At 45.5% G+C, this 25400-nt stretch overlaps 1 protein-coding gene across 1 annotated transcript in view; it reads right to left on the reverse strand.

Annotated features, from left to right (window-relative positions):
- The window catches only part of pacs1 (phosphofurin acidic cluster sorting protein 1), a gene marked incomplete at its 5' end in the record, with an annotated part of 55060 nt that overhangs the window by 8560 nt on the left and 21100 nt on the right, over nt 1–25400 (reverse strand). Inside the window, 15 exons of the mRNA XM_080023629.1 lie at nt 1–81; nt 692–798; nt 1786–1890; nt 4356–4491; nt 5514–5635; nt 6280–6363; nt 7555–7648; nt 8815–8975; nt 9797–9859; nt 10706–10783; nt 11810–11901; nt 12353–12497; nt 13917–14042; nt 15483–15578; nt 17063–17150. The exon at nt 1–81 is cut by the window's left edge and continues 74 nt beyond it. Coding sequence (XP_079879755.1) covers nt 1–81; nt 692–798; nt 1786–1890; nt 4356–4491; nt 5514–5635; nt 6280–6363; nt 7555–7648; nt 8815–8975; nt 9797–9859; nt 10706–10783; nt 11810–11901; nt 12353–12497; nt 13917–14042; nt 15483–15578; nt 17063–17150 — 1578 coding nt within the window. The remainder of the gene's footprint in view (nt 82–691; nt 799–1785; nt 1891–4355; nt 4492–5513; nt 5636–6279; nt 6364–7554; nt 7649–8814; nt 8976–9796; nt 9860–10705; nt 10784–11809; nt 11902–12352; nt 12498–13916; nt 14043–15482; nt 15579–17062; nt 17151–25400) is intronic.

Raw genomic sequence — 25400 nt, forward strand, 5'->3', positions numbered from 1 at the left:
TGCAAGATGGAGCCCAGAAAGCTCTGACTGCCCACCGCCACCACCTTCACCGCTCGGGGCATGGAGGAGTTGCAGTTACAGCTGGAGAGGGAGGCGATGGAGGGATGGAGTAAAAGGGGAGGGGAGATAAGGAGGAGGAGGAGGAGGAGGAGGAGGGAGGGAGGGAGGAAACCGGGATAAGGAGAGGCGGGAGTGAGGGATGAGGAGGGGGAGAGGTAGAAGGGCGGAGGAAAAGAAGGAGAGGACACAAGGAGGGATGGAGGAGAAGGACAGAGGAAACAAGGATGAGGAGGGATGGAGGGATGGAGGGAGGAGGAGGGACGGAGGAGGAGACGAGGAGGAGATAGAGGAGGAGAGAGGAGGAGAATAAGGAGGAGGGGAACGGAGGAACCAAGCATGGGGAGGGATGGAGGACGAGGGATGGAGGGAGGAGAGGGAGTGACGGAGGAGGAGAAAGAGGAGAAGAGAAGAGGAGAATAAGGAGGAGAGGTGTTGGAGAGAGGGAAGCAAGAGGAGAGAAGGAGAGAAGGAAGGAGGGAATGAAAGAAGGAGGAGGAGGAGGAGGACAAACAAGAGAAAACAATTAGTCACGGCCGGAAAAACACATCCATCATACACACAAAAACAACCTAGAAGGTGCGTGCGTGTGTGTGTGTGTGTGTGTGTGTGTGTGTGTGTGTGTGTCACTCACAATTTCTGGATGCGTGTGAGCACGGCAGACAGGGCGGCCTGGATCTCCGCCCCAGAACACGTGCACACCACCGGGTGTCTGTGCACCTGGAGCTGCTCCGCCACGTACTGCAACACACACACACACGCGCGCGCACACACACACGCACGCACGCACGCACGCACGCACGCACGCACGCACGCACAAAGTATATCTGTAAATGGGGGATGGTAGCTCAGGCGGTAGAGCTGGTGGTCTAGTGATCTAAGGGTTGCTGGTTGGATCCCAGGCTCCTCCTGCTAGCATGCTGTAGTGTCCTTGAGCAAGACACTTAGCCCCTAATTGCTCCTGATGGCTGCGTCCGTCGGTGTTTGAACAATTGTAAGTCGCTTTGGATAAAAGCGTCTGATCAATGACTAAATGTAAAATGTAAATGTGTAGGATTTAAAGTAAATCAATTATATTAGATGTAAGTATAGAGATATGTATATAATATAGTATATAAGATTTATAGTATATAAAGTAAATATGATTTAAGTATACAAGCACATCAGATAATTATATAGCTTATAGTATATATTGTACAGAAGGTAATATTTAAGATTAAAGGATATAATATTTATAGTATATAAGCATATAAGTAGTATATAATGTGTACTATATCAATTACATATAAGATAGTATATACATTTATATAAGACAGTATACAAGACGTATATACAGTACATAGTAAAAGTATATACATAGTATTAGTATATAGTTACTGGGAGTGTACTGGTAGTTCTGGGTGTGTACTGGTGTTACTGGGTGTGTACTGGTAATTCTGGGCGTGTACTGGTGTTACTGGGTGTGTACTGGTGTTACTGGGTGTGTACTGGTACTACTGAATGTGCACTGGTGTTATTGGGTGTGTACTGGTACTACTGGATGTGTACTGGTAGTTCTGGGTGTGTACTGGTGTTACTGGATGTGAACTGGTACTAAAGGATGTGTACTGGTGTTATTGGGTGTGTACTGGTACTACTGGATGTGTATTGGTAGCTCTGGGTGTGTACTGATGTTACTGGGTGTGTACTGGTACTTCTGGGTGTGTACTGGTTCTACTGGGCCGCTACCTGCCCCTGCCAGTCGGTGCCATTGACCAGGATGAGGCTCTCTGGGAGAGCAGCGTCTGAAAGCAGGATCTGGTTCAACTGGTCGTAGGCCGCCTTCCTCAGGACCTGCACACACACACACACACACACACACACACACACACACACACACACACACACACACACACACACACACACACACACACACACACACACACACACACACACACACACACACACACACACACACACGTATATGAAATACATACACACAAATGCATATATACATACACTCACATACACAAACGTATATATAAAACACCCCCCCCACACACACACACGTATATGAAATACACACACACTAATGCATATAGACACACACACATATATGAAAAACATACACAATGTGTTTATATAAAACAAACACACACACACACACACACACACACACACACACACACACACACAAATAGAAAATACAGACGCACACATGTCCCCACACACATAGGTATATATGGAAAATACACACATAATATATAAAAAAAACACACAAATGCATGTATGCAAATAATATACACACACAAACATGCACGCACGCACACGCGCACACACACACACACACATTCATGCACACAACAACATAAGACAAAATCAAGGAAAATAGAGTGGAACTACAAGAATGATGAATTACTGGAGGTAACACACACACACATTTTCTATTTGTGTGTATAATGTATGTATGTGTGCATGTGTGTGCGTGTATATTATTCACACACACACACACACACACACACACACACACACACACACACACACACACACACACACACACACACACACACACACACACACACACACACACCCCCCCCAAACTCTCCACCCCCATGTTACTTCTCAGATGAATCACGGCTGCATGTATAATGTGCCGTCGTGCCCTGGAGCCAGGCATGCAGGCTGAGGAACGTGGGAAGACGTTCTACATCAAACTGCATGCGCCCCTCCAGCCAGCTCATAATGATCCACATACAGTTGCACACACTCCTCTGTGTGTGTGTGTGTGTGTGTATATGTATATGTGTGTGTGTGTGTGTGTGTGTGTGTGTGTGTGCCTTGTCTTCCCGGTTTTTAATGATCAGAAACACAGCAAGACCAATTATATTATAATTGTATATAATTATATATATACAGTATATCATATATATTACAGTATATATATATATATATTTATAAAAAAAATTGTACTTTAAAGTGGTAATCCATAAGATTATTTTGTTTAAAAAAATCCCATATATTTTTTTTTTCTTAGTGTTTACCACTCACTGTTCCTTCCTTGTCTGTGGTACTTAAGCTTCTAAAATCTATGTTAAAAATATTTGCTGTGAAATCTTTTCCTCGTCAGCGGTGGAGAGTAATGCGGCAAAAGATTCCGAATTGTTTGCTGATGCAAACAAAAGAGAGGAAAAATTCCAAAGACTAGTATGAATACAAAAGTGAGAAGCATTAGTTGCTCTGAGAATTTTTACATTAGTATGAACGCCAAACCTTGACAATTTAAGAATTTTACACAACCCAAGTGGTAACTCAGTGGTATTATTATTATATTATTATTCAGTGGTATTATTATATTATTATTCAGTGGTATTGTTCAAGATTATTTTGCTTAAAAATGTGCACATTTGATCCTTTTTTTTTTAGCACGCACGGGAAGAAACCAAGTCATTCAATGTCGTAGGGCTGTCAATCGGTTCAAATGTTTAATCGCACGGTTGTCCATAGTTAATTGCGATTAATGGAAAATGAATTGCACATTTTTTATCTGTTCAAAATGTACGTTACAGGGATATTTTTCAAGTGTTTAATACTCGTACCAACATGGGAGTGCATTGATGCAAATGTATGTTTACTGGGGGTCAGTTAACAACACCAAAACAATGACAATCATTGTCTGGAAACCCTCAAAGGTGCTGCATTTGGCATGAAAAAATACGCTCAAATCGCAACACGGCAAACTCAAGCCCAACAGGCAGCAGCCGAGCAGATGGGCGTGTCCGCCTGCGGCGCAGCCTCTCCAGGAGCTCCGTCTGTCTACTGTGCTCTTTCTTACGTCTCTTTTTTCCTACTGCAGGCATTGTGCAGATCTCTTTTCATCCTACGGGGCACGGCTTTCTGTCATCTGCAAGACGGTGGCCGAAACCTTGTTTCGACGAGGGGGAACAGCCGCTCTCGCTCCCAACAACGGGGCGGGGCCGGCGATGTTTACCCCAAAGCGGAGGAACTGAGGCGCGGCTACCGGGGTTGCGGAGCTGGCGTGGCCGCCCCGCTGAGGAGGCAGTAGATCTACAGGGAGTGCGGTTCACCGTTTCCACGGAAACCTGGCGAACCCGGCGACACTCCGGACCTGACGTGGTCCTACCTGGGAGTTCTCGCAGGTCATTGCTGTCTGTGTGCATCCCCTCCACGGGCGCCGTAAGCATGAGGTGGTAAATCATATTTATTTCGTTTTAGTACTTGTGGTGAACCCGGATATGAGTGAACACGGTTGTTAAAGCGGGGTTTCTGGGATTTTGGGACTGACTGTCACGGTGTCTCACCGGCGTGGTGTGGCCCAGTTCGGGCGAGCGCTCTGAGTCGGAGCTGTTGGTCCTCTCGCTCAGCGGTTTGGGGAGCTGCCGCTCCTTCATCGGGGTGGTGCTGCGCTTCTGTCGGGGGGTGTGGCCTCCGTCCAGCCTGGGCAAAGCGGGAGGTGGAGGCGGAGTCAAAATAAATGATAATTAAATGAAGCAGCACTCATTCGTCAGCCTCTTGAAGCCGGAATGTGACATTTTCCGACCGCTCGGGGGAGCACTAGTCTATCATAATCTCACCTAGACAAGCAGAGAGTAGGAATCGTACTCGAGACCTACTTGAAAATGCTAATCCTAATCGATACAGATTCAAATTCTTTAACTGGCATTTGATATTATATTATATTTCATATTAAGTCATATCTAAACAGTTTGACACATCGTGACTTTTTTACTTTCTATTGTTTTATCTTTAATTTAATGTTTAACTTTAACAACATTTAAACGTTGATAACTGCACCTTGAGGTGTAAGGTCAATTCGAACCTGTGAACTTGGAGCCCCTTTTTTGCAGCACAAGCCCAAATATTACACACCAAAATAAAATGGTTACTTTCTTGGACCTAGCTACATGAACCCTCACTTAACGAGGGTTGCAAAGCGGTGAACCCTCATTTAAATACGTCAACTCTCATTTCGGGAGGGTTGAAAAATAGTGAACCGCCGTTTAGCTACGTAAACTCTAAATTAACGAGGGTTGCAAAATAGTGAACCCTCTTTTAGCTACGTAAACCCTCAATTAACGAGGGTTGCAACATAGTGAATCCTATTTTAGGTACGTAAAACATCTATTACCAATAGTTGCAAAATAGTGAACATTTAGTATCATTTAACGAGGGTTGCAGAATAGTGAACCCTCAATTAACAAGGGTTGCAAAATAGTGAACTCTCATTTAGCTATGTAAACCCTCGATTCACAAGGGTTGCAAAACAATGAACACTCAATTAATGAGGGTTGCAAAGTAGTGAACCCTCAATTAACGAGGGTTGCAAAATAGTGAACCTCTCCTCCAGATCCTAGAAAGGGGGCACAGTGTCCTCCGTCAGGTACCGGCTGGAGCCCAACCCACCCTCGGGACTCGGGGTGACGTGGTGGTGCGCGTGTGGGTGGTGGTGACGTGGTTACCGTGGCGACGGCAGGGGCTGGCTCTCCATCTTGGTGGACTTCAGCGGCGTACAGGGTTTCTCCGCCACCGACACGGTGATGCAGGGGCCCGCCTCGGTGACGAGCTCCTGGTCAGTCAGCTCCTGCGCGCGCACAGACACACACACACACACACACACACACACCGCGCACAGACACACACACACACACACACACACACACACACACACACACACACACACACACACACACACACACACACCTCAGTTACAGCACAGATGGCAACATGGAGTGATAATCACACAGGTCTGGACCAAAACACTTCCGCTCTCTATCCGTCTCTCTCACTGTCTCTATCCATCTCTGTCTCTCTCTCTATCTGTCTATCCGTCTCTATCAGTCTCCCTCTCTAGCCGTCTCTCTCACTGTCCCTATCAATCTCTGTCTCTCTATCCGTCTCACTAGCCGTCTCTCTATCAGTCTCCCCCTCTATCCGTCTATCAGTCTGTCTCTCTCTCTATCCATCTCTGTGTCTTTCCATCCCTCTATCCGTCCATCAATTCATCCCTCTCTCGCGCTCACATTCTTTCTTATCCGTTTCTCTCTGTCCGTCTCTCCATCTGTCGCGCTCTCTCGTTTCTCCGTCATCTCTCTTTACTCACCTCTCCCTCTCCTCTCCCCCTCCCTCCTTCCCTCCCACACTCTCTCCCCCCTCCCTCCCCCACGCTCTCCACCCTCCCTCCCTCCCTCCCCCACGCTCTCCCCCCTCCCTCCCTCCCTCCCTCACCAGGGTGTCGCTCTCAGACAGCGTCTCTTCCAGGTTGCGGCTCCTGGAGTGCTTCATCTTGTCCAGAGGAGGCTGCTCCCCCTGCTGGACACACACAGCAACAGCCATTCATTCACACCTTGTTTTGTCTTTTTGGTGCATTAACGTTGGAAGGTTCAAAGTCCATGTTTTTAAGACGGGGAAAACAATGGAAGTCAAGAGAGCAGAATTCTAATTATATTTCTTTCTTAATATTTTTTTTTTTGTGACAAAATAAACTTTCCCACAGTCGTATTCTTCAGTGTGTGCAGCCAGATTTGCATAATATATATTCTATATTATTTTTTTTAATATGTTAGGTTATCAGACGCTTTGATTTCCATTTTAAAAACAGGTTTTGGATTGACATGAAACCCATTTTTTTGAGTTTTTTTTATTTTTTTATTATTATTATTTCAGAGGGGAGAAAAGCAGAACATTGCTCGAAAAAGTTACCTCAAAAACACATTATGAAATGAAATGGATTTGACCTTTAAAAGGCATTTAAAAAAACCCTCCAGCTGATGACCTGATGGTCCTGCAAGGTAAGAGGCTCGTCATTGACCAGAAAGCAATTAAATTCAAATCATTGGATCACTAAAGTGGTAAAAAAATAAAAATAAATAAATAAATACAACACTTTGATTTAAATTCTAGGTTAACCCATGATCTAGCTGTGGAATCCAACTCCATGGATCGAATGATGCCGCTGCTGAGTATTTTCCAAACCAATATGAAAGAAATTGTTGTCAAAGACGGATTAACACATTTCCCCAATTTCATGCATTGGGGGTAGCACAGTCAGCACACAGCCCGTGGCTATGAACAAACAAAACAAAAACAAAAACGGATTAACCCTTCAAAATGATTCATTGCTGTAGGTAATTTAGAAAAAAGGTTTAGAAAAAAGTTGGAAATGAAGGTCGAGATACAGAAAAATATTTATTTATTCCACTACATAGATAGAGAACAGAGACACATTTTAAAAATAAAATAATAAATAAATTATTATTATTACTATTATTATTATGATGATGATTATTATGATAGAAAATAATACACTTAAAAAAAAATATATATATATATTAAAAAGAATAAATACATTTAATTACAATTTTTAAAATATATATTTTTAAATGTAGTTCAGGGACAATAATAACGGTTTTCAGGCAGAAAGACAAAAAAATATGATAAATCACAGTCTTCGTATATGATATCATTAAAAATATCAGAAATCCACGCATGCTTATTACTCACAGGACTGAAGGCGTCGCGGCCCAAACTGCCTTTGCTGTTCAGGCTGCCGATCTCGGTCTGCGAGCTGGACAGCGACATGCCCTCAAAGAACGGCCTGGACACACACACACGCACACACGCAGGATTAGAGTGAATAACAAATGGAAGGAGAGGATAACAAAGACGTCTCAGTGACAGACTTCAATTACAATCAATTACAGTCAATTACCAAAACTCCTTGTACAAAATGTTGACACATTTGGGAGAAATTTCGGGTTTGGTGACCCTGTTCAAGGACAATACGGCAACAATTTTTGGAATCAAATGAGCACCGCTGTATATTTGCTCACATATGTCACATATTACTACCCCCCGCCTCCCCAGACCACTTTCCTGGTGATCGCTCATATTTTTAGGATCTATAATATTCTATATTTAAGTAAAAAGTGTTTTGTTTTTTTAATATCCCGTCAGAAACCTACTTTAAAATTCACTCCCTTCCTCCCTGTCATCAGAGTCAAGTAGAACGTGCAAACCATATTTTGTATTTTGTTTATTCCGCGTGAAAGCAACGGCACTTTATTTATATCGTTCATATTCAAAACATAGGGAATATTTAAATATTAGCAATATTAAAAAAGCTATAAAATATCGGGAATATATTAAATATGAATGATATGAATAAAGCTATAAATAAAAGGGAATATTTTAAATATGAATGATATGAATAAAGATGTAAAATATAGGGAATATTTTAAATATGAACAATATGAATAAAGCTATAAAATGTAGGGAATATTTTAAATATGAACAATATGAAAAAAGCTATAAATTATAGGGAATATTTTAAATATGAATGATATGAATAAAGCTATAAATTATAGGGAATATTTTAAATATGAACAATATGAATAAAGCCATAAAATATAGGGAATATTTTAATTATGAACGATATGAATTAAGCTATAAAATATCGGGAACATTTTGAATATGAACAATATGAATTAAGCTATAAAATGGAGGGAATATTTCAAATATGAATGATATAAATTAAGCTACAAAATATAGGGAATATTTTAATTATGAATGATATGAATTATGGGATTTTAAAGACAGAACAGCAGTGACTGCAACGCCCTGTTTCGTCCAGCAGAGGGTGCACTGACTGGAAGCCAGGCTTGGGACTCAACTGGAGGTTCCCGCAACGTCCCCCATATGTATAAAATATTAAGCAGGACCCGTTTTTGGGGATCCCGGCGGTCGGCGTGGCGGCCCCGGCACCTGAGCTTGGGCTTGGGTGTGCTGACGACGCTGTCCGTCTCCTCCATGTCGGGGCCACTGTCGCTGGGGTTGTACATCTCCAGGCTGTCGTACAGCTCGTCCAGGTCCTCCTCCACCTCCTGGATCTGCTCCCGGGACACGTGCTCCAGACCGAAACCAACCTGCCGCAGAACGGAGAGAATGAGAGAAAGGGGGGAACGGAGAGGGTGGAGAGAATGAGAGAACCGAGGGAACGGAGAGGGTGGAGAGAATGAGAGAACGGGGGGAAGGGAGAGGGTGAAGAGAATGAGAGAACGGAGAGGGTGGAGAGAAGAGGATGGAGAGAATGAGAGAATGGAGAGAAGAGGATGGAGAGAAGAGGACAGAGAGAATGAAAGAATGGAGGGAATGGAGAGGACAGAGAGAAGAGGATGGAGAGAATGAGAGAACGGAGGCAACAGAGAGAACAGAGAGAAGAGGACGGAGAGAATGAGAGATGGGAGGGAATGGAGAGGACGGAGAGAAGAGGATGGAGAGAAGAGGATGGAGAGAATGAGAGATTGGAGGGAATGGAGAGGACGGAGAGAATAGGATGGAGAGAACGAGAGAACGGAGGGAAGAGGACGGAGAGAATGAGAGAACAGAGAGAACAGAGAAAATGGAGGGAACGAAGAGAAGGGAGAGACAGAGAACGGAAGGGTCATTTTGGGGGGAAACCTGTGGCCACACCGTGGCAGTTTCGTCTGCCACCCGTCACCCAGGTGGAGTTTTAAGGTGCGCAGCCACACTGATCCTGGGTCCACCGATCACCTCCGCCCAGGACGGGTGTGGCTGCTCCAACCACACGTTTACCTCAGCACCATGCCGTGCCAATGGAAAACGAAACCTCATTTGAATTAGAGAGATAGAGAGAGGTGGAGGGATAGAGGGAGATGGAGAGGTGGCGGGATAGAGGGAGAGATGGACGGAGGGACAGAAAGAGGGACGGAGAGCTGGTTCCTACCTCGTCAGTGACTTTAAATCTCCTCAACAAGGCGACAAACTTCTGCTTCAGGTTTGGTTGCTGCTGTTTGGGAGAGACAGACGTTCTTCATCATCATCATCATCATTATAAAAATCTTCATCATCATCATCATCATCATTATAATTATCTTCATCATCATCATCATTCATCATTATAATAATCTTCATCATCATCATTATTCACCATCATCATTATAATAATCTTCATCATCATCATCATTCACCATCATCATTATAATAATCTTCATCATCATCATCATCATTCATCATCATTATAATAATCTTCATCATCATCATCATTCATCATCATTATAATAATCTTCATCATCATCATTATTCATCATCATCTCCATCATCCTCTTCGTCATCGTCAGTATTGTTGGTCATCATCTGCTTCTTCCTCCTTGTGTCGTGTTTTGGGTGAAATTCGAGGTCATGATGAGAAGGTCGACACCGATTCCCCTCCTTGTGCGTCCCGCACAGAGTTAGCGACGTGCTACATGCTAACCTCTGATCACAGAGGATGAACGGCCCAAAATATTTCCAAATGTGGCGTCATTCAAAACGGGTATATATATTTGTGTGTGTATGTGTGTGTGTGTGTGTGTAAATCGGGTTTTTTACTCAGTGGGAAATTGGCCCAAATGATGCACATTGAGAAGGTGAGCGAGTGACACAGAGAGGAGAGGACGGATGAATAGACAGATGGATGGACAAACTGATGAACGGATGAATAGACAGATGGATGGACGAACTGATGAACGGATGAATAGACAGATGGATGGACGAACTGATGAACGGATGAATAGACAGATGGATGGACAGATGGATTCACAGACTGATGAACAGATGAATGGACAGACTGATGAACGGATGAACAGTTTCTTACTCTGGTGATGGCGGCGTTGGAGGGCGGCTTCCGCCTCAACTTCTTCTTCCTCACGTCGTCCTCCTCATCATACAGATACTGAGAGAGAGACAGGGGGAGAGAGAGAGAGACAGAGAGAGTAGAGGAAATGATTGGACACGACCGCCCCCCCCCCCCTCTCCTTTCACACGTCACTGCTACCATCCCTCCTTTCCATGGATCCATCAATCGCGCCGTCCTCCTGCTGCTGCACCACTTCTCTCTCTCCACCATCAATATTCTCTCACTCCGTCGCTTTCCGATCCCCCTTTCCAATTCGGAATAAAGTCCGTTTGAAATATCCTCATGAGATCAATAGCGATTTCAGGGTCACACTGCAGTCGTATCAATTTTACCATCTAACATTACCTCATTAGATCAACATCATTCTCCATCGAAATACATACAATTATAATTAATAGAATTCCATCACAACAAAGTGGTTTTTATTGGACATCTCCGGTGAAATGTGTTTCGTGTTTGTTTTCCAACTCGGCCACTTTAACGAGCTCATCGTGAAGTCGGGCTCGTCAACACTTCTTGGGAGTCTCGGAATTCCGGGTTTGACTTGAAAGCACACCGCCAGCAGGACAGGCGGCGCAACACGTCGCAGGTTGTTTCTTGAATCTCCTTTCACTCCGTCTGTCTCCCTCCCTATCTACACCTCTCTCTCTACCTCTCTAAAAATTAAATAAAATGAATTTGGCATTTTATATATATATATATATATATATATATATATATATATATATATATATATATATATATATATATAAATAAAATGAAAATCTCATAAAAGTATATCTCAATAATATAAAACTGTCTTGTCTCCATCTTTACAGTCAACCACCATTGTAACAAAACATTGAGTAAGAAATATGAAGTATATAACCAGATAAAAATCAAAGGAAGCTTGGTACACTTCTCGCGACAGCTGACTTCGGAACTCCCCCAACACACACACACACACACACACACACACACACACACACACACACACACACACACACACACACACACACACACACACACACACACACACACACACACACACACACACACACACACACACACACACACACACACCTGTCCGTGGACTGGGTCGTCGCTGCCCTCCTGCTCTGACGAGTAGCTCTCCTCCTCCTCCTCAGAGTAGTTGTCAATGTCTGGGGAACGGTCTGGGGAGATAGGAGAGGGGGGGGGGGGTGAGGGGGAGAGGGGGAGAGATGGATGAGGAAGATAGAGAGCAAGAGAGGGAAAGGGAGAGAGTAATAAGTTATTGAGCAATTATTGTATATACATTAATTTATATTGATACACAGCCCCTTCACGTGTATAACATGTAAAAAACAAGTATAATACGTATCAATGAAATGTAATAAAATCACACTATGCATTTTATGTATATTTTTCCATTTTCTTTCACTTATTTTTCCCCCTTTTTCGTCCCAGGCCTATTTCTGAAAATGCTGAGAAAATACAGCGTTTTCTAAAAGCCTCCGTGGACAGGGCCTCAGACTGTTCATCTTTTGTTTTTTAAGATAACTTTTGACACTTCATAGCTCCACCCGGCTTCGCCCAGCCCCCGCCCGCCCTCCTCCTCCTCCTCCTCCACCCGGGGCTCCTCACCGGACGTCTTGGCCTTGGGCCCCTCGTGGTCGATGGGCTGGCTGGACAGGCAGAAGACCCGCACCTCGGCCACGGCCAGCGAGGCGTCCTTCAGCTGGCTGTGAAGCCCCAGGACCTGAGCCCCCTCCCTGGGGTGCTGCATCACCTGGAGAGAGGGGCCCCCCGAAAAATGTTCCAAATCACACTTGGGAAAAAAATATGTATATTCTAAATTATTATTATATATATATATATATATATTTTTTTTTTTTAATGGCAATTTGTTCTCGTGTCGCAAGATCAAAATTTCAAGCTCTTTGATCCTTCATCCGATATTTGGAGAGGGGATCGAGCGATTCTACAGCGTTGTGTGAACAAAATGTGAAATATCAGCTTGTTTCAAAAATGACACAAAAAAATAAAAATACCTTAAATAGAAAAGTGTGTCAATATAGAATAAACCTAAAAAACAATTACAATAAACAATAAAAAAACAAATGATCCTGAAAATGACCCACAAACTAGACCATTTGGCAGCCCGATCTAAAATGACAGACTACAAACGTCTGTGTCTCCCAAAATAAAACAGGGAAAAAATAAGAAGCCGACGTGAAAATGATCTCCCGGTCCAACGCGTGTTTGTCGGGTTCTTGACGACGCCGTTGACTCAACTTTGCCGCAGTTTGCGTTCGTCTCGTCCGTGCTCCAGGCAACGACGCGTCCACCTCTTCAAGCGGAACCGACAAACACAAAACGCGGCAAAATCTAACCAACGGGCGGGAGCAGGAGCCGTTCCTTTGAGCCGGGAGCCGAACTCGGCCGCGTGTCGATAGCGTTCCCGATGACCGGCTAAATGAGTCGTTCCCCCAAAATATTATCACAACGGCAACAAGCGGAGCGACGCTGAGCCACGCCCCACGAGCGGAATATTAAAGAAAAGTGATTTGATCCCCCCCCCCCCCCCCGAGGGTGAACCCGGCGCTGCCTTTTGTTTTACTGATTAAATCCACTTGATGAGCGTGAAATAAGCCGCGATGAAGCAGAGGAGGACTCAAAATAATAATCATCTTTTTGGGTTTTTTATTTTTTAGTTCCAGACCAATTTTCTCCGGCTCCAACAAGAGGGAAAAAAAAAAAAAAAAAAAAGCAGATCACCAAGTTAATTTAATTTGGAAAGAGCTCTGCTGTTTGAGAGAGAGGGATGGGATGCTGGTGGGTGGGGAGGAAGAGAGGGGAGAAGGGGGTGGAGGAAGGGGGGAGGGCAAAGGGGAAGGGAAGGGCGGGGGGGTGAGGGGGGAGGACGAGGAGTGGGGGCAAGGGGGGAGGGCGAGAGGGGAAGAGGGGTGAGGAGGAAGGGGGAGAAGGAGGGCAACAAGGGGGGAGAAGGAGAGGGGAGGGCAAAAGGGGAGGGGGCAGGACTGGGAGGACGAGGAGGGGGCCAAGGCGGGATGGCAACAGGGGACAAGGGGAGAGGACGAGGGGTAGAAGGAAGTACATCGAAGCAAAGGGGTACAGGAGGGAGGGATGAGGGAGGAGGAGGAGGGGGGGAGGAAGGGGGAGGACGGGTGAGTCACATGTCCCCCACCTCAGTCATGTTGATGAGTCCCAGCGCCAGCGTCTTGTAGCCCAGGATGGTGCGGTTCTTGTAGCGCTTGCGGCGCTGCAGCATGATCTGCAGCTTGTTGACGTCGCGCTTTAGGAAGTGCGGATACTGAGGAGATACAGGACGGGTCAACACATGTGGGCGGGGTAACACACATGGGCGGGTTAACACACGGGGCGGGTCAACACACGTGGGTGGGTTAACACAGGGGGCGGGTCAACACACGGGGCGGGTCAACACAAGGGGCAGGTCAACACACATGGGCGGGTCAACACACATGGGCGGGTCAACAAACATGGGTGGGTCAACACACATGGGTGGGTCAACACACGTGGACACGGGCGGGTCAATACACAGGGGCGGGTCAACACACGGGTGGGTCAACACACATGGGCGGGTCAATAGACGGGGGCAGGTCAATACATGGGGGAGGGTCAATACACGTGGGCGGGTCAATACACGGGAGCAGGTCAACACACATGGGCGGGTCAACACACATGGGCGGGTCAACACACGTGGACACGGGCGGGTCAATACACAGGGGCGGGTCAACACACGTGGGCAGGTCAACACACGTGGGCGGTCAATACACAGGGCGGGTCAACACGCAAGGTGGGTCAACACACGTGGGCGGGTCAACACACGTGGGCGGGTCAACACACGTGGGCGGGTCAACACACGGGGGCGGGTCAACACACGGGGAGGGTCAATACACGTGGGCAGGTCAATACACGGGAGCAGGTCAACACACATGGGCGGGTCAACACACATGGGCGGGTCAACACACGGGGGCGGGTCAACACACGGGGGCGGGTCAACACACGGGGAGGGTCAATACACGTGGGCAGGTCAATACACGGGAGCAGGTCAACACACATGGGCGGGTCAACACACATGGGCGGGTCAACAAACATGGGTGGGTCAACACACATGGGCGGGTCAACACACGTGGACACGGGCGGGTCAATACACAGGGGCAGGTCAACACATGTGGGCGGTCAATACACAGGGCGGGTCAACACGCAGGCACCTTGACAGTAGCCCTGTAGCCAGAGCCTGTTAAAGGGTAAATCTGCAGCTGCTCTACCTATCTATCCATCTAGCCATCTATACATCTACAGTGTATATGTGTTTCTATCCATCTATAAACAGAATCTATCTATATTTCCATGTTGATATTTCAATATCCATCTATCCACCATTCTCCAACTTTCCTGTTGTATTTGTTTGTTTTTCTTCTGCACCTTTAGTGTGATCTTGTTTTTATTTGTTATCATATCTTGCTGGAACGCAGCGCACATCATTTCCTGTTTGATGATGTTTTCAGAACAGGGAAGAAAACGCCAAAAAACGAGTGGAAATTAAACCTTCATTTGACCCAATTTTACAGTGGGAATGTGTAACATTTTCTTGTTAAATATAATACCACATTTGATCCTTTATTTTTGGCCGGCACTTGATGAGAAGCAGCCATGTTGGTGCATGTGCTCCTCTGTCTGCTGTTCCAGTGTCGGTGGAGTGGTCCGCCACCGACACTGTGCTCTGTACCTGCAGAGAGAAGGTGAGCTGCAGCTCCGTCTCCGTCTCCGTGAGACCGGCCAACGACAAGAGGATCTCATTGGAGCGCAGGATCCGCTTGGAACCCTGGGAGGAAGAGAGGGAGGGATGGAGAGAGTGAGGGATGGAGAGAGAGAGAGGGAGGGAGGGAGGGAGAGAGAGAGAGGCTTTTAAGGTTCCTTTATTTTCAGTCAGTCATGTCACAACTGCAGAAGCGTGAGATAGAGCGAGAGATGGAGAAAGGGAGGGGGGAGGGAGAGAGAGCAAGGTAAGAGATCGAGAGAGAGAGAGAGAGAGAGAGAAAGGGAGAGAAGGAGAGAGAGAGAGAAGGAGGGAGGGAGAGGGAGGGAGAGAGAAAGACAGCGAGAGAGAGAGAGAGAAACAAGGAACATTCAGCGTCACACAGAGAGAACTGAAGAGGGGGTAGGAAATGAAGAGACTCCAAGAAGCAAAGAGGAAGGAAGGACAGACCGACAGACAGAGAGAGGGGGAGAGAGAGAGACGAGCTAGAAAACAGCATTAAGAGGAAGTAAAACTGGACATGATCCTCTTAAAAAGGAAGTGAGTGTGAACGAGCTGCTCCAGGACTGACTTGAAACTCAATATTTATCAAATAATTAAAAAATAATAATAATCAAATAAAAAACATAATAATAATGATATAAATAATAATATAAATAATAATAATAAATATATAAGTCAATTAAAAAACATCATAATAATGTAATAAAAACATAACAAAAAACATAATAATAATAATAATAATAATAATTACCAATAACAACATCAGAACAAAAAAAAAAAAAAGCACAGTGTGACCTGGACCAGGGCTGGGACCATATTGGGGGGCAACTGTCGGCACTTTCAAAAGATATTTAGATTCAAAAATTATTTGGGAAACAATCTAAATATTTTGTCCAGTGGTGAGAACAGTCTGGGGAGTTCATAAAAACTGTGACGCAGCCTTGAAGACGAGTTTTAACCGCATCGCGATATTACCATACGATATCCAGCTCTGTACCGCGATGTCCATATCATAACGACACAGCCTCTTACAGTGAAAGTGTTTTAGTTAAGGCCTAATAATATGTATGTCATCAAAAAACTTATAACATACTTTATTCTGTCTTATATCCTGAAAACATGAGGTAAGATTTCATGTTCATGTGCATGTGGCCCCCTGGGCCGGTAGTTTGACACCCCTGCCTTAAGGCGTTTGGGATTCATTGTGTTATAGTGGCTTGACGTGAGCAAAAATTAAATCGTTATTATCCGTATGGCGGTTAATCGGCAAATTTAATTTCACGCTGGTGACAGCCAGGGGCGAGGTTGTTCCGGATTCCGAGGAGCCGAAACCGCCGCCGCCTCCGGGAGGAGAGAAAACCAGACGGAGGGAGCCGACCGTGACCCTACCCCAAGCAATAAAAGCGGCTCAACGGAGCTTCTAATGTCTCTGGACGGTGCATGGCGAACGGAAAATACGGCAGAGGTGGAGATGGATGGCGGGCAGGCGGGGTTCCACGGAGGGACCCCCAGGGGCCCCCACGAAAAAAGGGGAAGGAGCGACGCACCTGTAGTTTGACGGCGATGACCACGGAGGTGAGGTCCTTGTCCAGCTCCTTCAGAATGATCAGCTTCTTCAGCGTCAGGTTGAACAGCCTGGGAGCACAACACACACACACACCGACACTCAGCGGGATGCTCCGCTCTGATTGGCCGACGGCGAGCACTCCGCCACATAGGAAGTACAACGAAAGACTTTGAAGGATGAATGTGGACATGTCCAGTTTCACATTGATAACAGAAAATCAGAATTTGAATTAAAACAAATAACCACATCATCCATCTATCCATCTACTGTATCTATCCATCCATATATCTATCTATCTATCATAATATATCCCCCATCTATCTATAAGGCTATCCGTCCATCTATCCATCCATCTATATATCCATCTATATATCCATCCATCTATCCATCTATTTGTCTTCTATCCATCCATCTATCCATATAGTATCTATCCGTCCATCTATCCATCTATTATCTGTCTATCTATCCATCTATCAATCTATCCATCCATCCATGTGTCCATCCATGTATATATCTATCCATATATATATCTATCCATCTATGTAGTATCTATCCATATATCTTTCTATATATCTACCCATCTATCTATCTTTCTATCTATACATATATATATCCATCCATTCATCCATCCATATACCTATCTATCCATCTATTTATCTATCCATCCACCCATGTAATAATCTATTGATCATGGATTAACCATCTAGTTTTTGGAGTCTCAGTTTTCAGTCAGTGTTTTTAGTCGAGTGGTTCAACCGTTACCGAAAAAAATCCACAATCAAGCCGAATGCTCTCCAGACAAGAAACATTACAGGCTTACGCGCGCCCCCACACCACACCACACCACACACACACACACACACACACACACACACACACACACACACACACACACACACACACACACACACACACACACACACACACACACACACACACACACACACACACACACAGGTCAGTGTGTTCAATAATTCATCTCCAGGGCTTAAGAGACAGACGGTGAACTACTAAAATAGACCTGACGGGGGAAAACCAAAAAGAAAAGAGCGAGAGAGAGAGAGAGAGAAGAGAGGGGGAAGACAGCAAAAAGAAAGGTGAAAGACAAAGGGATAGAAAAGGAGGGGAGCGCTGACAGAAAAACAAAAGGATGACGTGCGGAGAAAGACGGGCCGACAAAAGAGAGGGAGGGAGGGAGGGACGGAATGAGAGAAAGGGATCGAAACTCGATTAAAGGGAGAATGGAGGATTTTATTTGGGTCCGTTCTTAATAGAATTCCTTCCATTGATCCTATTCTTCTCCTGTATCGGTTTGTTTCTCCTCCTCCAGCGGTCAGACGGCTCAGCCTGAATTAATGAATCACTCTATTTGACACCCAAATGATTGTATATCTTATACACAAAATAATACTTAAATAATTATATTACAAAAAAAAATTATAATAAATTACAACATTTCAATACATTGATTTGACTGAAGAAAAAAAAAATTATATTGACTGTTATACATTTTTAGATCAGGTTTTTATACAGTTCTATTAAAAAAATGACAATTTAAAATATTGAAAGGCTATTTAAAGGGCTGGATCGTGGTCTGGCAGGAAGCAGTAATGGCCGCTGTATCGATCGGAGGCCGACAGGGTGAAGCGATGGAAAGGCCACGGCCCCCGTTCCAAATATACCACTCCCTGCCCAGCCTCACACTCTTATTGGCAGTAGTCTAGACTCCAGTTGGCCCACATACCTCGATCGATAATTTGGCGATATTTGGGGCATAACCCGTGGTGCTTTCATAACATATTTACACCCACCCAAATTGAAGAAACAATCATTAGTAATGTGGATGTTATGAGCGAGCAGGTAAAGGCGTTGAGTAGAATGAACGACTTTACTTTCCATAAAGGCAACACGTAACGACTGTACATCACAATATCACTATCAACCAAAACCCCAGGTGATATCTAGTCTCATATCACAACATCGATATTATAAAGATGTACTGTCCAGCCTTGTGGAAAAATGCCAAAATGACTCTCTTTCTTTCGGCTGCTCCCGTTAGGGGTCACCACAGCGGATCATCAGGGAAAAATGCCAAAATGTAAATCACATTATTTGTGCCCTCGGGAAAACACTCGACATTGTGTCCCAAACCCCTCCCGGAGCCCCAAATTCAAACTTAAGGAAGAAATAATTACAGTAAAACAACTGAGGTTGACTGTAGTACACAGTATTTGTTATTGAGGCGCTGCAATGAAGATAGTCAATCTGGTGAGTTCACATCACGTGGATTGAGGAAAATGAACTAATCCCCCAACATTCAACTTCAGTAACTTGCTGTTCTGCAGAAGGTTGACGTGTTATTACAAGTTTCTACGTTTTCTGAGGGACTGCTGCTCCATCGGTGGCCGGAGAGTACAAAGCCAGCCGGTCAGAATATTCAACCTACGACGCTTAAATACAGGTTCAGCAGCAAAAAGAGAAGAGGTACCAAAAGCCAAAATGGAGAGAGGATCTCTGGCAGAATCTGGCAGAATCTGGAAACCCAAAACCCAGAGCCGGAAAACCAGCACAACCAGTAGAAACCGAGCTCTCCCATTGTCTCGGACACATTTTAAAGGAGGGACGCAAAGTCTGCACCGCCACGGCGGCTCCTGGGGGGGTTCTGGAAAGACGGCTTGGAAACAAGAGAAGGGAGAGCCGGGTGACGCCAAACAACCCAAAGGAAACGACTCTCCGCGGCTGCCGGGCGGCGCTGAAACGCTCTGGCGGAAGTCGCCCAAACCGGAAGACATGGGCAGAAAAGACAATAGTGAAGACCAACGTTCAATCTGGTCTTGGGGATGAGTCCAGGGCGAGGACCTTTTCATGGTCGCCAGACGGCCGATGGGATTCGGCGGTTGCTTTTAGCTTTGTGAACGGCCAGCTGCCCAATTTGTCGCCACCATTGAGAAACAGGAGCATTTGGGGCAGGGGGAGTACAGAATGTTATATTGGGTTAACGCAGAGGAACGGCCGGCAAGTGAGAGAGCGACAATGCCTGGCATCCCAGCTCAAACCCCCCCCTGCCAAATGATGGAAATTGGACACGCCACGCGGTCGATCCGGGCCTTGGGCTACGGACCGTGTCGGTGATCCTGATAATCAACAGTGGCGTCCTTCATTTCCGTCCGTGCCGCCTACCGGATCGAATTTATATTGTATATCGTATTTTAGTCACCGACTATTACATTTAACCTCCACCCTTTTGGCGGAGACCTTTTCCGACGACAGCTGACAATCCGTTAAATTTACTTTGACGGGAGTTGTAGAGCAAAAAAATCTCTTTGCCGGATTAAAAATAGCCCCCAGTGGCATATTTCCCGATGTTCCAAATGCCGTTGTTGACACCGTTTTCTCTATGTTGCAGACCATTTTTAGAAACAATTGCTCCCTACCACTCAGCTCCGTCTGAAGCCTCGCTGCACACACGCATCTCATTGGAAACGCGACCCCTCCCTTCCTCCGCTTGGCCTCGCACCAATTTCAACAACTCCTTATCCTGGGCTGCTCTCTCTACGCCGCGCGGCCTATTATGATTCCACCGGCTCAGTTGAATCATATGCAAACAGAGCCCAATCGCATTTTCTAATATGCCTCCACTTTCGCACGCCAAGCCCCTTTATCTTGGCTCTGCAGGCTTGGATGCGGGTTTTGTCCTTGATGCAGGTTCTGTCCTTGATGCTTATCCGTCTTCCGCACAGAAATCCACGTTCGAAGTTGACGGGAGCCTTTTCTTTAGATGCTCTAGCAGTAGTTCAATGTGATGCCCACACTGGCGGCGGCCACGTGTCGTGCGGTGATGTGGCAACGCAGCCAAATTGAAGGCCGCCCCACGCGGTTAGAGCGCCAATCCATAGGAACGTCCGCGTCGGGTGGATCACGCCGCACCACACCTGCACCAACAGGCCTGACGGGGCATCGGCCGTGTATTTGTTAGAGGTTTGTGGATCACGCCCGCTTGTGTCCTGCGGCCGTGCAGCCGCAGCCGCCTCATGTGGTGCGTGATGTTTCTCACACAAGTGAAGGGGAGATAGTTGCTGCAATGAATAATAATTGGTTTTGCCCGTGTATCAGCAACACGTATAAAGTACGCAGCCAGACATCTGTACCATGCCATCCAGGACAATCTGTCAAAATGGTCCCAGCGGAGCACTCCCCCCACCTGGGACCGGTTTTTAAAATATGTAAATAGAGGTCATTCAAATTCCAGCTTGTTGTGGATTGGAATACGTGCTGGGAAATGCTTCCCAAATGGACTGAGGTGAACGGAAAATCAGACGGCAAAAACAGCTGCAAAGGTATCCGCAGGTGTAGCAGACGACCATCTTTGAGCCGCATTAGCCAACACCGTCGCTTCCAAATCTGCTTCCCGCAAGCCAGATTGCCTTCCAAATTCCGACAGCTCTCGTTTCTGTCCCCGTGTCCGGTGGCAGTATTTGTGCGGTGATGCTGAGTGTTTTGTACTCGTTGTACCCGTCTACCGCCGGTATTGATGACAATTATCGATCACCTCCGCCACATTGCACATCACACTCATTGATGGACCCTTGGACATCCTCGATACGGTTGCTAGGCGATACTGGGGCATTCTAGTTTTGGAAAAAACCTTGTTGCGGGTGTAGCGTGTACGGTAATCCTCCTCACCACAACCTATTTTTTAGACCTATAATTATTATTCTTCATTATTAAAGCCATTAAGGCTAAATTCAGAGTTTTGAGAACAAGAAGACGAAGATCGCCTCGCCTCAGATGCATTCTGTCACTCACCTCCGGACAAATTTTCCTGGTCGTGCACCTCACGTGTTATGGCAAAGTTACCGTACAGGTCGTAAAGGTCTCGCCCTCTCAAGGTCAGGCGCAGATTAGGGCGGGTATTAAAAAGAAACGCTGCCGTGGTGATGAACTCCTCCTACTCAACAATGGCAGCAGTGACTGGGGGCGGTGTCATTGCCATCTAGAGCCTACACCCAAATTAGGTTCCTACCAGTGACAGTTGCACCGAGCTCCTCCAAAACGCCTTTGCGTTCCGTTACTTCTATTTTGGCATATCCCTGAATTTACGCCTTTTTAAAATTCATGAGCCGGTTTCAAGCGCTCCGTCGCGAACAAATGAAAACATTCAAACTGCACCTTTTCACCTCCGCTTCACGTGCAAATCCAAAAACGCTTCCGGGAAAAGATGGCGGCCCCCTCCGCTGCCAGCGTAACAAGGAGCTCCCTGCATGAATGGGACTTTAATTTCACGCTGATTGCGAGCGCAGATCCGCACGCGTCAATCTGGCAGCGCGTCTTCCCCCACATTACGAGCAGCGGGGAGGGAGCGGTGCCAGGGACCGATTTGGCGCCGGCGGAAGCCCCCCGAGGTTAACAATTAGTGGCGCAGCGAAGGAAGACAGATGCGAGGGAAGACAGACAGGCAGAGCATCGAGAGTCAAGACCGAGAGGGTGTTCGCGCCGATCGATCTCCTCATATCAAGGACCCATCAGTTTGATACGCATTAGGCCACGGACGCCGTTGGAGATGATGTAGCCTCTGGGATCCAATCTGCGGAGATCTTTAGGGTTAGATATGTCGAGGGTCTCGTGTAGTTTGGGTGACGGTGAAAATATGATCAGAACAGTCGTCATTGTACGTCCTCAGGTCTTGTAAATGGAGTTAGGTCGAAGTTCAACTATTTTGCCAGGAACCACCCCGGAGCCTCTTAAAGGACCCCGGGACGGTCCCCGGACCCCACGTTGAGAACCGCTTGCACTGCGGCGCGCGGCTTTGCATGCAGAAACCCAGACATCGGCCTCAGCTTGGCATGGCGGCCATAAGCACCGCCATGTTATTGTGAGTGGAAGCAGCGGCAATAACAGAAGCACGAGTCCTTACATAACGCCGCAAACGCCGGCCAATTCAATAATTAATTGCTGCACTTGAGGCAAAACAGTTTTCCGCCGTTAAAATAGAGCGACCGCGGGAGGAGGAAAAATATCTAAAATTAAAATAATAGAGTACTTCAGCAACCGCACGAAGCTGTTGAGTCGAGGACCGTGACCCCCTGTGACACCGTAACTTTGCACTTTTGCTGGAAAACGAAATATTACAATGCTGTGAAAGATAATGCTCGTGTGTGTGTGTGTGTGTGTGTGTGTGTGTGTGTGTGTGTGTGTGTGTGTGTGTGTGTGTGTGTGTGCCTGCTCAGTGAACTCCTAATTACATCAGTTTGTTAGAGGATTTCCCTATGGTTACTGCTGGACAGACAGGAAAGCACCTCATAGTTATTGTGCCTACCTGTGTGCTTGGGGTGTGTGTGTGTGTGCGTGTGTGTGTGTGGTCCAATCTGACTCACGGCCACTAAATAAACCTTTAATCCTGCCCAGGGTTGGCGCCGGCGAGGGGAAAGGGGAGGACACGTTATTTTATTAAGGTCTACAACAATGCTGCCTTTGGAGGCTGACGGGCGGGATGAAGATAAAACCTTCTGTATAATCTTCAAAAAATATAAATTGTTCATATGATCGTCTTGCATCATTGTCAAATAAAGATGATGTTATATTGTCATAAATACTGTCTATATATACACATACGCACATCTATGAAATATATATATATCAATATAAAAAAATATATACATTTATATACACAAAAATAAAAAAATATATATCCACACACACACTGCAACTTGAGATAAACATGGCGAAGAAAGTGGAGGGGGGCCGATCCGGCGAAAGTCATGTCTCGGGAAGCGAGTCCTTCGACACTGCCGACGAGGCGCAAAAATTCTATCACCAGAAAATGGGTGGTTTGGTGAGTCGTGAGCAAACAAACAAATCTGGGACGGACGTTGACATACTGCGGCAGTAGGATTATCGGTTGTTGATAAATGCAATCATGCGGCGGCAGGTTGACGTAGACCTGTTGGATGTCTATAATGGCCCTTGGAAGTTTGCAGCTCGCCAACGGTTAAGCTCCATTAAAGTTTACCAGGTTTATTTTTTATCGGTTGATACTCCCAGGGATTAGGGTTGGCTGGAAAAGCCGGCCAAACATCCATGTTGTCGTCGATGGTGTTAATTGATGTTGACCGAGGTTGCCGTGAATCTCTGGTCAGCAACGGCAACGTCAAGCGGTTGGTGCACTTATAGTAAGATTTTGGAAATGTGTCTTTTGGGTTTTTTTGGTGACGTGTCTTGTTAAGGTATTAACACATGTGCACGACGCTCACTTACACAGCAATATAATAATAACAACAATAATAATAACGATAATAATAAAATAACGATAATAATAAAAATACTAATAATAATGATAATAATGATAAAAATAATAAACAAAAATTCATAATAATCTTCTTTTAAATTGTTATTCAGGCTTTCACATTGTTGTTTCTGTTCTGCCGTCATATTTCTCCTTATTATAATTATTATTTACCAATTGTACTCAATCTTCTTAGCACCGTGTTTGTTCTAAATTGAATTTCTTTCCTTTTATTTTGTTTTATCTGACTGGCTGTTGTATGGGAGCCACGCCTTGTTTTGGTTCATGTTTGGGGTAGTGAGTGAGTGGCTACACTGGTCGTTTCTTCCCTGCGGTTCTCTTGGCTTGGGGGAGCAGAACTGGGATCGTTGGTTTTGTGTTGTGTTTAAATGAGGGTTCAGCCTCTGACTTACACTGTAGTACAGAAAAACTAACCAATACAAACATTAAAAGGACAGAAATAAATGACAGAGTGAGAAACGTCTTTCTTTCGGACCGTTTCCTTCAACTCCTTCTCTCTAAATCTCCATTTTAGTGTCCCACTGTTTCAAACTGAAAACTGACAGAGAAATGAACGGTCTATAATTTTAGTGGTCATTTTTGGTAGGTTTATTATAACAGTGAGAGACAGAATATCAAAAAGAAAATCCAGAAAATCACATAAAAAAAGAGATAAATTATTTTGCATTTCATTGAGTGAAATAAGTATTTGATCCCCTACCAACCATAAAGAATTCTGGCTCCCACAGATTAGTCCTCTCGCTTTAAGAAAGTACTCCTAATCTGGAGACAACCGTTGGTGTGATTATTCGAAAAATGACCGTCAATCTCCCTCGGTCTGGGGCTCCACGCAAGATCTCACCTCGTGGGGTATCAATGATCATGAGAAAGGTGAGGGATCAGCCCAGAACTACATAGGGGGAGCTTGTTAATAATCCCAAGGCAGCTGGGACCACAGTCACCAAGAAAACCATACAGCACCATACAAGATGAAACGTGGCTGGGTCTTTCAGCTTGACAATTATCCCAAACACAC

The sequence above is a fragment of the Zeus faber genome (assembly GCF_960531495.2).
Source record: "Zeus faber genome assembly, chromosome: 22".
NCBI lineage: Eukaryota > Metazoa > Chordata > Actinopteri > Zeiformes > Zeidae > Zeus > Zeus faber.